Source organism: Miniopterus natalensis, chromosome 1 (genome assembly GCF_054644295.1).
Source record: "Miniopterus natalensis isolate mMinNat1 chromosome 1, mMinNat1.hap1, whole genome shotgun sequence".
Classification (NCBI taxonomy): Eukaryota; Metazoa; Chordata; class Mammalia; order Chiroptera; family Miniopteridae; genus Miniopterus; species Miniopterus natalensis.
In genome coordinates this window covers 198,249,854-198,266,818 of record NC_142081.1, presented here as the reverse complement: position 1 = coordinate 198,266,818, position 16,965 = coordinate 198,249,854, and the positions used below count along the sequence as shown (strand labels likewise).

At 53.0% G+C, this 16,965-nt stretch overlaps 1 protein-coding gene across 1 annotated transcript in view; it reads right to left on the bottom strand.

Moving 5' to 3' along the window:
- The window catches only part of STK32B (serine/threonine kinase 32B), a 123,210-nt gene that overhangs the window by 86,132 nt on the left and 20,113 nt on the right, over positions 1–16,965 (bottom strand). Inside the window, exon 2 of the mRNA XM_087828332.1 lies at positions 5,233–5,288. Within this exon, the coding sequence (XP_087684458.1) occupies positions 5,233–5,288 (56 nt within the window). The remainder of the gene's footprint in view (positions 1–5,232; positions 5,289–16,965) is intronic.

Below are 16,965 nucleotides of genomic sequence, written 5' to 3'. Positions count from 1 at the left end.
GCCACTCCGAGGAGCAAGCACTGGTCTAGCTGCACAGGGTCCATGTGGCCGGCACATCACACGCCGGCTCAGGGGGGATGGAGGGACCACAGTGACCGGCAGTTCCCTGGGCCACAGTGACCGGCAGGCCCCTGGGCCACGGGGAGTGAGGCAGTGGTCTCCAAAGGAAAGGGGTGTGATTATAACAAGAAAGGGGACTGAATGGCTTGCAGGGGAGTAAAAAACAGCCGCCGCCACAGGTCTTTGTTCTTGTTCCATTTTACCGATGAGAAAATTCATCTCGAGTGTTCATTTACTTTCCCGGGTCCCCTCAGCTAACACGAAGAGGAGTCAGCCTGACGTCCAAATCTCAGAGACGTACCAACAACTGTGCTGGGCCTCAACTGTCCCGAATTCAGCCCTGAAAGGTTATTAAAATGTCGATAAATTCCCGCTAAAGTAGCCTGCACTGTTTATGTTGGTGCAGCACTGAGGAGGCACGGATGTCACATGAGATTTCTGTCCATTCACAGGTGCTCTCTCCTGATAACCAAGGCTATTGTCACAGTTTAACAATGGAATGTCTTTCTGGAAAACTATTAATAAATGCCTGATATTGAACTTGCCAAAGACAGAAAGCAAAGCCTAAATAATGCAATACAAGGAGGGTGGTTTTCTCCGTCCTGCGCCGGCCCCCTCCGCCTGGAGCTTAGTGACAGGCACGCAGACTTCTGCACCTACCATGCAAGGCGGCGATTACCTGCTATTCTGACCAGAACAGAGCGCGGTTCTATTGCCCTGAAGTAAGCCAGCTTCATCCTGAATACCCGAGGTTTGTATACATTCCACGTGAATTGGGGGGTCACCAAGAAATGGCTAGGACCCAAAAGTGGCTTAAAAATAGAGCCTCTAGACACCTTGCATTTTTCAAAAGGTCCGTGAGAGCCATATTTAACAATGATGCTCTGGACGACAGGTTCTGAGAGCCAAACCAGCAGACAAACAGCAGCACAAATGGAGGCAGAAAAGCTAGACAAACCTTCCAAGGATGGTGACGGGATATAACCAATTTAAAAATCATGAGGCTCTTCCTGAAGGTGGCTGGAGGTGACCTCCGCAAACGGTTCTCTATTCACTTGACCCAGAAAACCCCACAAAATCATGCACCTCAAGAGAATCAAATCTTCGTGTTCACTTTAAGAACACCCGTGAGACCACCCAGCCATCGAGGGTATGCACATCCGAAAAGCCACCGAGTATCTGAAGGATGTCACTTTACAGAAGCAGTCAGTGTGTGCCGTTCCATCGTCACAACGGTGGAGTTGGTGGATGTGCTCAGGCCGGGGAGTGGGGCTGGACACAGGGTTGGTGGCCTGAGAAGAGTGCTGAATGTTTGTCACACGTGCTTAAAATGCAGAGAGCAATGCTAAACGGAAGGGTTTAGATGTAGATTCTCTGGTCGTTGAGCACGTCCAGGTGAGCGAAGCTCCCAAGATGGGGCACAGAACTTACAGAGCCCGTGGGCGGGTTACCCCACGCAGGAGCTCTCCCTGCCACGCTGAGGTGATCCTGCTGAAAGAGAGACTGTTCCTAAGCCAGAAAGGAGGCCGCACAGAAGGAAAAGATAGCCCAGGAGAAACCGAAGAAACAAAAATTTAAGACGTGGGAGTAAATTCAACATAAAATAAATACTAATAAAAGTAAAAGCAGAAAAAAATCATGAGGCTGCATGCTACGAGATTTGGTGGCATGCCATGAACAGGTGCAGAGGGCTCAGGACCAAAACTGTAAATGACACCAGGGTAAAAGTGATTGTTTCTGTGTGTTCTGTGTGGTGCCAACTGTGTTGTGGACGAAAAGACACGCCTCAAGTTTCCTTAAGTCGTGAGATGCGCAACAAGAGGATGACAGACAAGGGACAGTGAAGGCTGGAGGGGATTTTTAATCTCACTATCCATGAGATTACAGGCTAACTTCCTAAACTCTCTGGGCCACACTCTCCTGAGAAATCTAGAGGAGAGGAAGCTCCAGTGTGGCACAGACACTCTGCCCGACTCTGTGGCGGGCCCCTAAAGGTCACTGGACGCAATTCGGCAGAGAAGGAAAGAGAAGAGGAAGGAGGTCTGCACACCTGCCCAAGAGGCAGAGCAAAAAAGTGTGAGTCCAACCAAGTTAACTGCTTGTTAAAAGTACATTTTCAGCCCACGCCAGTTTTGCTCAGTGGTTAGAGCATCGGCCCTTGGACTGAAGGGTCTTGGGTTCAATTCCAGCCAAGGGCATGTACCTCAGTTGCAGGCTCAATCCCTGGCCTGGTCGGGGCTGTGCAGGAAGCAACCAATCGATGTGTCTCTCTCACATCAATGTTTCTCTCTCTCTCCCCCTTCCGCTCTTTCTGAAAAGCAATGGAAAAAATATTCTCAGGTGAGGATTTAAAAAAAAAAAAGGTACATTTTCGAAGAAATACAATGGAATCCAAAGTCTCTACAGAATATTCACAACATCCAGGATGTAACCTAAAACAACTCAATGTATAAAGAACCACAAAAATGCGTCACCCATTCTCAATGGAGGTCAATTGTAAGATGACTCAGATGTTGGAATTAGCATAAAGGACATTAAGACAGCTATGATGACTATGACTATGCTCATGCTACAAAGGGCAATGTGGTACAAATAAGTGAAAATGTAGGAAATCTAAGCAAAGAGAAAAATGCTTTTCTAAATCAAGAATTTCCACCTAGGCACATCACAATTGAACTGCTGAAAGTCGATGATTAAAGGAAAATCTTAAAAGGAAAGAGACAAAAGTGACACGTGACACACCAGATAATGGTTCTAAGTTTCATGACTTCTCATCAGAAACTATGGCAGTCAGGTAACAATGGTACAGAATCTTTAAAGTACTACGGTGAACCCTCAATATCGCAGACCTCAATTTAACAGGCTTCGGATTAATGGGCAAAATTCTGATCTGTATGTCATACGTGAAAATTAACGTCCCATTAATTTTAAAATGCTTTTAACCAAGATTTTCTTATAATTAAATTAACACGTTATTTTTTTAGTTATTAATTCAGTTATTTTTAACAAATTTTAGCAAATAGGCCGTATGTTGGAAAAAACACTGCAGTAATTTTGCCAACATGAATAAATATTACACAACTACAGTCTACATATTTAAATCCAAGAGTCACTGCTTGTGAACTGTTTGGTGAGTGATTAGCACATGATCACGCCATCTCGAGCAGTAATGGGTTCTGTTGCCACGAGGCACGATGTGACTTTCTACAGCAGTTTTAACATGTGCAGGCCAATGTTCCCACCGGTGTGGGTTTGCTTACCCTCGCTGACTGGTGAGTGCACACATTTACTAGACCTATTCAGTATAAATTTAAAATTACAGTAATACATAGAGAAAACTTTTCTGTGAAATTAAACTGTTCATACATTCTTAATTTTAATTATACATATGTGTCTACATAAGTAAAAACAGGTAAACTAACTAATATGTCAATTTTTTAACATGTGCTTTCTGAAAACCTACTATATTATATATATAACGGACTTTTAGCTTTATTGGACACTCCCTCACCTGAATTAGTCCATTACATTGAGGTTTTACTGTAATTAGGAAACAACTGCCAACCCAATAACCTGCATCCAGTAGAAACAGTCTTCAAGAAAGTAGGGGAGTAAATGCAGTTCAGTTAAAATAAAATTAATAGAGAGTACATTGGCAGGAGACTTGCACCGCATGAAACACCGAAGGAAATTTTTTTCAAGAAATGGATATCCATATACAAAAAAAAAATGAACCTGAACCCTTCACATCATATAAAATCTTAATTCAAAATGACTCATAGAACTAAACTTATAAGCTAAATCCATAAAGCTTTTATAAGAAAACACAGGAAAATAACTTTGTGACTTGAGTATGTCTTCTTGAGCCAAGTTTTCTTCTACAAGTCACATCAAGCAATAACCCTAAAAGGAGAAACTCAATAAATTAGACCTCATCAAAATGTAAAATGTCTGTGCACAGAAACACACCACTAATAAAATTAATAGGCAAACCACAGTTTTGTCAAGAATAATCTCATATCTGACAAAGGGCTGGTGTCCAGATACATATCTGACACCTCAATGATTATAAGTGAACCCATTTTTTTTAAATGGCAAAAAGTTTTGAATAGAAACTTCACCATTAAAGATATAAGACTGGTCATGAAGCCTAAGAAAAAAATGTCCATCACCATTGCTCATCCAGGAAATGCTAATGAAAAGCACAGTGAGATCCTGCTCAGCACGCGAACACCTGAAGTGAGAAACTCGGAAAGCGCCGCACGCGGGCAAGGCCGAGCGGGAGTGTAACTCCCAGCAGGCGTGTAACAGCGCGGCTGGTCTGAAAGCCTCCGGGCCGTTTCGAACAACACTAAACAAACGCCTGCTCTACAGCGAGCGACTCCAGCGGCAGATACCAACCCAAGAGAAGTGAGATCACAGGCTCGCAAAAAAGACTGCAAATTTTCACAGCGACGCTCTGCAAAACCGCAAAAACCAGAAATGGTCTTGGAGTCTGTCGTGATGCAAATGGATTCACAAACTGTGATATGTCAACAGAACGGACTATTATTCATCAGTAAAAAAAAAAAAGTGCTGACACACAGCGAGATGGATGAATCTCAAAAACATTATGCCAGATGCCAACCATTACGAAGCCTTCCTTACACAAAAGGGTCCTTCCTGTAGGATCCCATTTATGCACATTAAGGTCTCGGTACTGTTGCGTTCGGAGGATACATTGTATCCATGCTCAACAATAATACATGTACACTGACCATTTTGTCAAGAGGATAGATCTCACGTTAAGTGTTCTCTCCAAACAAACTTATTTAAATAAAACGCCTGTGCGGCAGGAAGGAGCTGGCATTGGCCATCTCGTAAGTTTGTGCAGTTTTTCCACTTTCCTCATTTAGGTACTAGAGGGAGAAGCAGCCTCAGCGATCCTGACATAATTGCCTTTGTAATTCACCACACCGGGGCTGCCGTGGTAAGTTAATTTTCAGAATGAAATTACAGCGGATCCCAAGGAAACTATTCGCACTTCCTCTCGCATTTCCAATTTGCTAAGCCCAAATCTTTCGGTCCAGCCGTGCCCGGCGACCAACAGAAAACCCGACGCGCACGCACGAGCCCGGCAGGCAGGACTTTTCTATTGTGTGGGTGAAATTCTTCAAGATCCATCATCCTTACCTTTCCGAAGCTCCCTTTACCGATGGCCCGCAGAATCTGAAAATGGTCAAAGTTGACTGCAAAAGAAAAAAGGGGGGGGGGGGAAACAAGTCAGATTGGCCAAACCTCGTAGCGGCTCCCGAGAGTTCTCACCTACACACCTCGCCGCTTATTCCAAACAGCTTCTGGTCTCGTCGCCACTGAGTGGGCACTTCTGGGCCTATTCCGTCCCCACCCCAACGTACGCACCTGGCAGTTAACACCTCCCCAGTGGGTACACAGGGGACGGGATGGCAGAGACCCTGGGCGCTTGGGTTACCAAGTTCTTGGACGTGCTGTGCTGTCCCCTTCACTAGAATGACCCTTCCCCACTTCTGGTCCCCACCTCGTCCACCGGCCCTCTCGCTTACTCACTCCGACATCGGCTTCCCTGAGTGTCCGAGAGGCTAGTCCTGCCTCCTTTACAGAAACTCTCAACCCTCAACCACCAGGACCGCGTCGCGGTCCCCTCCTGCTGGACGCCGGCCTGGGCCCTGGCAGTAGGAGCTGCTGGCGATGACGCGCGCCTCCCGGTGTGGCCCCGTCGCCCGCCTCCCTCGGTGCCGTACTTCCCGATGGGTTCCCCGTGCTCGCTACTTCCAGCTCCTCACTCCAGCCCGGCTTCTATCCATAACCCTCCCGCACAGCGGTGCCTGGCCACGGGCTAAACCCGGCGGCCACCTTCTGGCTCCCTCCTGGGCCCCGCTCGCCTTTCTGAAGCGCCTGCCTGGCTTCCAGGGCAGGGCTCCCTCTCGCTTTCCGCTCCGTCTGCGCACACAGCCCCGCCCTCCCAGTTTTTACACACTGGAGCCCATCGAGCCCGCATCCTATGACCCCCCCCCTTCTCACTGGCTGCGGGGTTCCCATCACCACGAAGGCCGAGGGCTCTCCGGGGCTTCGCTGGGCTCCAGGCTGTGTGCACGGATCCCTGCCCGCCCCGCAGCTCCTCCTGGAGGCTTCCAAGCCACCTTAACCCCCACGGGTCCGAAGCAGGGCCCGGGATGAGCAGTTCAACATCCATCTGACCTCAAGCTCAAAGCCTAGGAGCGCATCCTTGACTCCCCTCTCCGGCCCCACGGCCAGTCCTTCAGCAGGTTAGGTCCATTCTACCCCGTCTCTCCCTCTGTCGGCCCCGTGGCCACTGCCACTCTCCTCCCTCCCATCACCTGCCACATCCTCTCCCGACTCTCCTGCCGGAGGCGCGAGCTCCAGGCTGCTCCACTGCTCAGGGGACAGAGCAAAGCCCTCCGAGGGCTCCAGGCCCCGCAGCCTCAGGAGCACCCGCCCCACCCCACCCCACCGAGCGACAGCGAGCCCGCCTCCTGTGCCTGGGCAGCTACTCCCGGGTCTTCAGTGCCCTTCTGGCCCCACACACGTCACGCTGGCCCCGTCTGCTCTGCAAACAGAAGGCGGCCCTCTCCCTCCAGGCCAGCCCGCCCCCCGGCCACTGCGCCGCTTTCCTCCGGGACACGTCACCCGCATCAGCTCACACGGAGCCGTGCGCTTGACCAAGATCACCCTTCCCGGCAACGAGTGAAATACAAAGATCACCGTTGCCCCACCAGACCCCACGCTCCCTGAGGTCAAAGGCCAGGTGTCCTTCTCTTCTGTGTCCCTAGCACGGCACAGAGTCAGCCCACCTCAGTCCTCGACGAATAGTCCTCAACTAAAGGGGTGACTGAGAGAAAGTCTCCACCCTCACGGTGCCGAATGCCGTTCCTCGAGCACAGCGCGTGTTCGGGAAACAGTCTTTAATCGGACGGGCCCACAGCCGGTTCCCAGTCGCGAGGGAAGGCCTGTTACTGACGAAAGATAAGGGCACCGATGGGTCGGCCCGCCGCACAGCGGGCGAGGCATGGGGGCCGGGGGCCACCACCACCCCCCTGCATGACGTCTGCACAGGGAGGGGAGCTGCTGAACTGTGTCCCTGCCGGGCCGGTCAGGACCGTGAGCCCTCAACGCCCAGCGTGCTCAGACGAGAGGGACAGGGCCGACGGGTAACTTGGCGACCCCTTGGTTGCTCCACAGAGGTTGGTTTCCTCCGAGAATAACGTGCCAGGAAAGAAATTCCATCTTGTCAGGTCTTCCCCACCCACCAAAGGGCAAGGTGATCTGACTCGAAGGCACAGAGCAGTGACACCTGCCTGGAGGGCTGTCACTCGGACATGAAATGACGCACGGCTGTGGCAGAGCTGGCTGTCTGCCCAGCCAGGCTCCCTGCTCCCTTCTTGGGCAACGAGGAACCTCAGGTCGGCTTAGGGACCAGTGTGGCCGGGCCCAGGCGCTGAGTCACAACCGGTCCCATCCCGGGGCCGCCATCAGGATCACAGGAGGCGTGTGAGGACAGACCGTGCCCCTCCCCTACCCCGAGTTTCCAGGGAGGGGTCAGGGAATCTGCATTTCTAGCCAGTTCACAGGGGATGCTGATGGTCAGGGGGCCGGCTAAGCGATCTGGACGATTCTGCCCCATTCTCCCAGACATCCGTGCAGCTGGCAGTGACCTCGGGGCACAGGCCTAGTCGATGACATGGAAGCAGAGGGTTCCTGGGGGTGTTTCTGGGAAAGCATTTTGTCCTAACGAGGAGGGACAGATACAACATGAGACCCCGAGTGTGGGTCTGAGGAACGACAAGAGCTGCCCAGGGCTGAGCAGGGGACGTAGGGATTCCAGGAAAAACTATGGCAAACACGAGAACCCGGGGCCACGCGTGGGTGAGTTCCCGGAACACGGGACGGCAGCAAGGGAAAGGCATGATTAGGCGGGGTGGGGGGGGCAGCCCACGAGGTCACCAGGCACTTCCCGGGGCCAGGCATCCGCCCGCTGACCAAAGCCACCCTCCCACGGGCTGATTCAGCCTCCCGCTGAGGGGCAATTTGGGACAAGAGATGACACCATTGCAGTTCTCAGAAAGGGACACTTGCTGGGAATTCACCTACCACTCTGGGTTTGCTCCCAGGCCCCAGACCAAGAAGAGCCCTTTCCCCTTCCTGCGCCCACCAGCCCAAGAGCCTCCAGCCTGAGAACCGCCTCCACTCCTCAGCAGCAGCCGGCCGTGTGGTAACAAAACCCATGGTCCCCTCCCTGCCCTGCCCGGTCGGACCCGGTCCTCGCCCCCCTCCAGGCCTTCCCCGCGCACTCCCTTCCCTGGGCTCGCTCAGCCTCCTCCCGGCCTCCGGCTGCTTCCACACACCCAGGCGCTCTCCTGCTGTTCCCCTGCTTGGAATGCTTGGCCCTGCTTCGCCCCAACACCGGCTCTTCCCCATCCTCAGGTCTGTCCTTTCTGGAGAAGTGAGAGGCCTCCCCTGACCACACTGCCCGGGTGGCCTCCCCCCTGTCCCCTCTACCTCACGGCAGTTTTTATTTCCTTCATGGTAATTGCCACAAACTGAAACAGCTGCTGTCCTCTTGGAAATCTGTTCACTGTCTGCACCACCCCTCAGGAATGGCACCCCTTTGAGGGCTGGGACGTCTGCCTGCTCACTGCCGTGTCCCCGGAACCGAGGAACAGTGCCTGGCATCGAGAACAGGCAGACGCAATGCCGGGAGTGGAGCAAGGAACTGGCTTTTCAGGTTACCAGGCCCGGGCCAGGCTCCAGCAGAGAAGAGAGGGGCTGGCCCGTGAGCAGGGCTGGGAGAACTGGTCAGCTATCTGGCCAAAGACAATCAAATGAGTACCTCTCTGTTCACGAGATCCCGAAATAAAGTTGTGAGCGAATCAGTTACGTGTAACAACATCCAGAACCCGAAAGCGCAGCGCCCGACAAGGCAGGCACTCAATAAACATCACCGGCCTTGGTAAAGTGACTAACTGCTACACTGTGCACCCGAAACTAACGCAAAGGAGCACTGAATGTCAGCTCTAACTGAAATAATTTTTTTAAAAGCACAAATTGGTACTCACACAATAGTCACGGAGATTAAAGTACAGCATAAGGAATATAGTCAATAATATTGTAATAACCATAAATATGTAATAAATATGATGCCAAGTGGGCACTAGATTTATCACGGGGATCACTTCATAAATTATATATAACCACTATGCTACACACCTGAGGCTAATATTGAATGTCAACTGTAATTAAAAAAAATAAATGAATGAATAATCAGTCTCTTCCCTTCCCCGTGACCCATCGAGGTGTGTGACTCCCTCCCTCGCCGGGCGGGACACTCACTCGAAGCCCGTGGTTCCACAGGACACAGCAGGGCTGAGCCGGACAGCTCCCCGCAGGAAGAGCCTGCCCTGGGGGCCACGTGCACACACTGACTCCGAATGCTGAAGGCCAGTAGTTGCGATGCCGTTGTAATGAACTAGTTATTAATAACCGGAAAGGAGCAAAGGGAAGGCCAGGCGTTACAGGCGTGCTCCCTGGAACCACATGGGGAAGATACCTGCCTGTCAGTGACACCCGGGGACAGAGATGCTTGGCCAGAATGGGCATGGCCACTGTAAGCTCGAGGAAATTTGGGGTATAGCATCCTCTAAACAAAGAAGCTGGCTCTCTTACGCTCCTGGTTTCTCTTGCCACGCTTGGCTCACGGCTCACGCTCGGCTTCCTGCCATTCTCCCATGTGCCCCATGGCCATGCAGGCCCCACACACAATGGACTAATGGACTGTAACTAGCCTGGGCCTCCAGAAACGCTTATTCCAGCAGTAACCCCAAAAAACCCACTCCCACGAGCAGTGGGGAAAGATGAGGCATATTTCTCCAATAACAGTTGTGCCTGGAAACCCCCATGACATCTGTTCACGGGCCTGTCCTAGCCGTCTGCACACAGCCTCCCTCACTCCTCCTTGGTCTTCTGCCCGAAGGTGCAGGTGTCACCCACACTCACATCCACGGCTGGTTTTCAGCTGGGACACCCACCCAGCTCCTGGCCAGCGTCCACTCTGGCTGGCCAGGGCCACACGGGACCAGACGCTCCATACAGACCTCTCGCGTGTCCCCAGCACAGAGCAGACCACCAGTGTGTGCTAAGCTGAGCCGCAAGCCCCTCCTTTCAGCCTCATTAAAAACGGTTTTATTTTCTAGCTGATGAGTGTGTTTTGTAAAACCCAAAGGGCTTTTTCTCACGCTGCACTCTTATCAGCAAAAACAGCGAATCTTGAGCACTCAGGAAACCACATGCCCAAATCAGACAGGAGAATATTACACGCGATAATCTCAGGACGGTGGCTGATGTGGCTGCTGGGAAAATGTGGGATCCGCGATAAGGAAGGTGCCAAACACAGGTCTGAGAGAGAAAGTGTGCGTGTGACCCTAACAGTTCCTCGAAAGCGGGGACCGTCTGAGACACCGGTGCTTTCTCTCTCCCAGCGCATCCACTGCCTGGAGCTGCTGGAACAAAGCCCCACAAACCCGGAGGCTTAAAACACAGAAATGTGCTCTCTCCCAGGGCTGGGGGCCAGGAGTCTGAAATGACGGTGTTGACAGGGCCGTGCGCCCTCCAAATGCTCGAGGGGAGGGTCTTTCAGCTTCAGCTGTTGCCGGCCATCCTTGCTGTTCCCTGGCTCCGGTCTCTGCCTCCGTCGTCACATGGCCTCTTCCTGCAGTGTCGGCTCTGTTCCTCCTTTTATAAGGACACGAGCCATTCGATTAGGGCCTAATCCAGGATGACCTCATCTTAACTAATCCCATCTGCAAAGACCCTACTTCCAAATAAGGTCACATTCTGAGGTTCCAGGTGAGCATGAATTTGGGGGGGACAGTATTCGACCCAGGACACCCAGAAAAGCACCAGGTCCAGAGGCCAGGTTCCATAAAGGGTGACTGACGTATGGTTGGAATGATGGCCCCAAGGGAGCCCACATTTCTGAGCACTTGAGTGCACACCTGCAGAAACAGGTTGCAGAAACGAAAGGATATTTTGGAAACACAATTGGCTCTTCATTCCCGCCAGCTCTGGGAGACGCAGGGTTTGGTTACTTCTCAAACCAACTTCCCCTGCTGACTCTGGACAAACCGGGTGGGAGGAAAGTGTCACGACTGGACCGTCTGTTAGGCCCCCGCCGGCTCTCAACACGACGATCCAAAGACGAGCTCTGCAGATGCGCGGAGCAGGACCACTTCTCTGAAAACCAGGTTACCGACCTCCTGATTCCTTTAGGGAAAGACAGCGCAAGATCAGGCTCCTGACTTGTGCTTTAGAGTCTGCGGATGTTTTTCAGCACCTCTGCCGGTCAGCAGGTGGGGGGAGGTGGCGGCGGAGTCAAGATAACAGTGTCGCCCGGCCGGGCGTGGCTCAGCGGTTGAGCGTCGACCTAGGATCCAGGCGATCGGGGTTCGATTCCTGGTCAGGGCACATGCCCGGGTTGCGGGCTCCATCCCCAGTGGGGGGCGTGCAGGAGGCAGCCGATCGATGGCTCTCTCTCATCATTGATGTTTCTCTCTCTCTTTCCCTCTCCCTTCCTCTCTCTGAAATCAATAAAGATACAGTTAAAAAAAAAAGTAAAAAAAAAAAGATAACAGCATCACCAATCTGATGCTCGAAGCCAAGTCGAAGGCGCCCTGCACATGGTTTGGCCGAAGTGCTTCATTCATGAGCCGTGAAGGGAGCTCAGCCAGTCCTTGGATGCAAACAATTGTCTTGATTAATCTTCTCATTAAACATAAGCAAACATCCTCCAAGAGCTGCCATATATTTGGGGTCCTGGAAATCTTAGAATTCCTCATTTTATTAAAAATTTTTTTAAAAAATATGTCTTTACTGATTTCAGAGAGAGGAAGGGAGAGGGAGAGAGAGAGATAGGAACATCAATGATGAGAGAGTCCTTGATCGGCTGCCTCCTGCACGCCCCCACTGGGCATCGAGCCCACAACCCGGGCATGTGTCCTGACTGGGAATCGAACCGCGATCTCCTGGTTCCTAGGCCGATGCTCCACTGCTGAGGCACGCCGGCCGGGCGAGAATTCCTCATTTTATATGCTGGGTTCCCATCATACCCAGGCCTTAGACTGCAGCTCCTGGGACCAAATCTTTAAGGGTGAGGCTGGCCTGGCGTTGGAGTCCAAGAGTCGGGCCCAGGGCAGCTCTGGGAGCAGGGGCAGAGGGAGCAGCTTGGGGGTAACTGAGAGCATCAATCACCCCATCCCTGACCCATGTCCTCCGCAAGAGGACCTCCTGGCTCCAGAGGTGAAGGTCAGTTCCCGCCACGGACTTCTGTGCAGCCACATGCACATGACTGGATGCAGCCGAGGGGACCTTAGCAGGCGGGTTCACGCCAGGCGTGAGAAAGGGCTGCGCGTATTCACCTCCCCTCCTGCCTGTCTGCCTCCAGCACAGGGACACGGGCAGGCTGCCTTCTGGACACTGAGACACGGGCGGCCCAGCAGCCAGGCTGTCCCAGGTGGGGCCGTCTCAGCCTCTCTGACAACCAGCCAGCCCCGGGCGAGCGAGCAGGGCCGACCCGAAGGGCCGCGAGCCGTGCGGGCGCCGAGCTCGCTGGCGTGCGCCCCGAGCCCGGGAGCGGTCTGCTGTGTGGTGTCCCTGACCATGAGATCAAGGGGGAGAGACAGGAGGGATGGGGGAGAGAAGAGATACAGGGCCCAAGGGCTATGTTAAGAAGGGTGAGATGCTACAGCCACAGAACCACTTAATCTTGAAAAAGAGAAATAAAACGGGAGGGCCCACTCTATCCAGCATTAGGGCCTACCGTTAGCTATGGAAATCAAGACTGGGGGTGCCGGTGGAGGGACAGACGGACATATGGATCGAACAGAACAGAGAACCAGACATAGATCCGCTCAACTGATTTTTGACAGAGGTGCAACAACTCAATGGAGAAAGGAGAGCCTCTCAGTAAATGGTACTTCCGTTGGCGAAAAAATGACCCTTAACCTGAGTCAGGTCAAGGGCCTCTGGCAGAGGGCTGGGGTCAGATCACTGAGCAACGGGCCGAGGCGGGGACAGGAAACGGCCCTGCAGCGGGTCCGAGGAAGAGCTCGGGCGGCTGGGCAGGCCTGCAGAGTCCAGCTCCTTGTGGCTGAAGGATGGGGGTCCCTGTTTCTTTCCTGGCTGTGAGCCCAGAGTTCTCTAAGCACCTAGAGGTTTCTAATAGTGCCTCAGACCCGTCTCATGCACCCGGTCTCTCTGAGCTTGTTTCACTGACCAGTCGGGGAAATCTCTGCTTTTAGAGGCTCGTGTGACTACACGAGGTCCGTTGTTATAACACAATCACGGGGGGGAGGGGGGCAGGAAGTTCCTGGGGCCATCGTGAAAAAGAGCAGAGATGCTTGTCTTTGATTTAATACGTAGCGGAGGGATTTGGCCAAGTTCCCATGACCAGCAAAGCCACAGTGGGAGCCAGCTGTCCTGAGGGCCGGGCGGCGTCTGTCCCTCGGGGCCAGGAGTCCCCAGGCCTCTCCTGAGCAGTGGGCCTGGTTTCTTTGTCTAGACCTGTGAGTGGGCAACTGCCCTGCACGCAGGAGGAAGCGCCGACCTGCGCGGGGCTTTCGGGCACACGTCTAACTTCTGTCTCCGCTCATGTTTTCATCTGCGCCATCCTCCTTACACATCAAGCGCCTGCTGAGCCAACTTCAACCTGCCCTGGAAAAGCAACTTCTCCAGCTCAGCATGGGGTCCCCCACTACCCGTGACCCTTTCCAGGGTGGGGCTATTTGGAAAGTGAGGCGCTGCAGGGACCAGAACTGGGTTTGGGCTCAGTCAGCCAACCGTGTGCAAATCGGCACCTGAGGCCCGGAGGCGTGGGAGGCGGGATCTCGCATCTGGATAACACTACACGGAAAAGCTGATCCACGACACAGACGGCTCCTGATGTCACGCTCACAGAGAACTGTCCTTGACATTTCCCAAATCCCTGCACTTCCAACCAAATATAACCACAACTTCACTATTACCTTTGGAGGTGGATGACAGAGCCCTAGGAACATCTCCAGCTGCTCTCACGTGCAGAGCGGGTTTCTCGCAAGCTGTGGTCCCTCCCTCCCTTGGTTCACTAATGTGGGGCCTGAGCCTCCGGAGCCAATTCCTTATAATAAATATCTTTCTGTCTTTCTTTCTATCCATCCACCCATCCATCCTATTGGTCCTGTGTCTCTATACTCCCTAATACAACCTGGGAGCTGACTGTGGGCGCCCCACTCACCTCCCCTTGTCCTTACACCTCCGTCCACGCAGTGCAGGCACCTGCGTCTTTTCACTGGAGGGCTTTCTCTGGGGACGGGACTCTGCTCTGCCCCACACATCAGATGGGAAATACCCCGAACTGAAAGCACCCGGGCGCAGCCCTCAGCCTGTGACTGAGGGGCGTGGGTGGACCACGGTCCTGTCTCCTGACCGCAGAGTGGATGCCTCTGAGGCGTGTTCCACATGCTCCCCAAAGGCCGCAGCTGCCCACAGTGGTGACCTGCTGGATAACAGACCTTACCAGCTGCCTTCCCTTCCTGGCCTCACTTCTCCTCCCTCCCGGGTATCCTAGCGTCACCTCCCAAACAAACTACCTGCATGTGGTCCCTCGTCTCAGGATCGCTTCTAGAGAAACCCAAACTAAGCAACCCCCTAAGGAGGTCCATGCACACACCATTTCCCACCCCAGGACCCTGCATACCTCCTTCCCAGCTTATATCACATTCTCTCGCTTCTGTGTATTCATTTGTTAGCTCATTGCCTGTCTGTATCAAGGGCACTTGTCCCCCTTCATCTCCCCGGTGCCTCCGGGAAATAGTTGTTCAATAAATATTTAGTGCATTCCTGTCGAGTAAATGAGTGAATGAAGGACCAGCCCTGGACACACGTCTTCTCTCCCTGACCCTGGCCCCGCCTTAGGGAACAAGGCACCTGCAAGGCTGCTTCTGGCTTTCACAGCCCGAGATCCTGCGACATCAGGGGCGGGCGGGATGATGAAGCTCCTGGCTCTGTTGCAGGACAAGGCTCTGGATAAAAGCGTGACTCCAGTCTGCCTTAATGTGACAGGAAGCCAGGAGAGCGTGGCAATTAGGAAGGGAGAGAGGGGAAAGGAGGTCCTTGCCCGCTAATGACGGGGTGCAGCCCTTACGCACTGTGAAAATCAGGAGCATCTGCATATAAATTGCCTTTTAAGGTTCCCATTCTTCAAAACTAATGAGTGTTTCAGACTTAAACAGGACAATTCTCTCCTAATTACTGCTTCAGCCGCCCTCCCGTGTTTTCCTTGTGATTTCCACCTGCGACTCTGGGAGGCAGAGGGATGGGCCTACTTGCTGGAGTCTGGCCCTCGGCGATCTGGAAGAAAAGCAGCCAAGTCAGGAGAGTTCGGGTGCCAGATGTGCAGCCACAGATTTAGGGGAATGAAGGCAACAGATCATCCGAGCTGGGACCAAGAACAATGACAGGGAGTCCAGAGTCCCAAACAAAACCCGGCTCCCAGGTACGCAGCCGGCGCCTTTGAGGCAGGGCGGCGAGCGGTGGGTGCTACTGGGAAAGGATGGTTTGGGCGACGGCTGCAGAACGGGCGTGAATGCCGGTCACGCCTCCCCGTACCCGTGCCCTGGGCAGGCCCTGCCCACGAGGAGTCTGGGGTGGGCCACTGGCCTTGCTCTGGCCAAAGGGATGACAGCGGATGTGACACGTGCGGGGAATGTAAAGTGCTTTCACACGATGACGTGCTCCCTGGCCTCTCTCAGGTCCCCCCGCCGGGGGAGCCAGCCCACGCCACCCTGCCAGAGCGTGACCAGCCCCACGGACGGGGGCCCCGCCACCCCAGGAGCCAGCGGCCCTGAGTAAGCTCCACCCAGACTGCTCATGTGCCCAACTGTGACCAAAATCAGTGGTAGCTGTTTCCAGTGACCGAGTCGCGGGTGGTTTTTGTTACACAGAGATAGCAAACTGTTACCCTCGTCTTCAAAACACAGTAGCGAGTCGGCTGGAAACAGAAGCGAGTCGACAGCAGTGTCTCCTTTCCCCACCCCACACATCCACTCCACTCCAGGTGGACGGAAAACAGCAACAGACGGTAAGGATGTAAACCCTCAGGCGATTACACGTGCAAAAATCTTTGCGACTTATGAGTAGCAAAGAATTTTAAAACAGGAAACAAAATGTATCTCACGGTTCAAAGGGACAAACTTACTATGTTGGCTACATTCAAGTAACAATTTCTGTTCACTAAACGGTACCCTTAGGAATGAAGGAGCCAGAGCGTGAGAAAATGTTTGCAGTGTAAATAACTGATGAGTGAGTCTATTCAAAACACAGCAAACAGCTAAGAATCAGTAAGAAGGGAGGTAACCCAATTTGAGAAATAACTGGCAAAAGACTTGAACAGAGACTTCATGAAAAGGGTACCAAGTGTTCACACACTCGCGAAAACGTGCTCCACTTCGTCACGCATCAGAGCGCCACAAACTGACATCACAACAGAACGTCACCACACAGCCCGCCAGGATTTCTAAAACAATAAAGAATTATAACGAATACTGTCGGCAACGATGTGGAACAACTGGAATTCTCATGTATTTCTAGTGGGGGTTGCCATTAATTAAAAAAACCTCTTTGCAAAACCATCTGGCAGGGCCCACGGGTGACCTGGCCGTTCCACTCTGGACACGCCAGAGCACATGCCCGAAAAGCTGCAGAAAGCGACACCCACGTGCGGGACACACACGGGGCGGTCCCGGCCTCAGCCTGGAAACAGTCCGATTCCCGCCCGCAGCAGAAGGGAGGACGGCAGTATTGTGCCCCCGGACACAACGCAAACCAGCTACAAATCCTGAA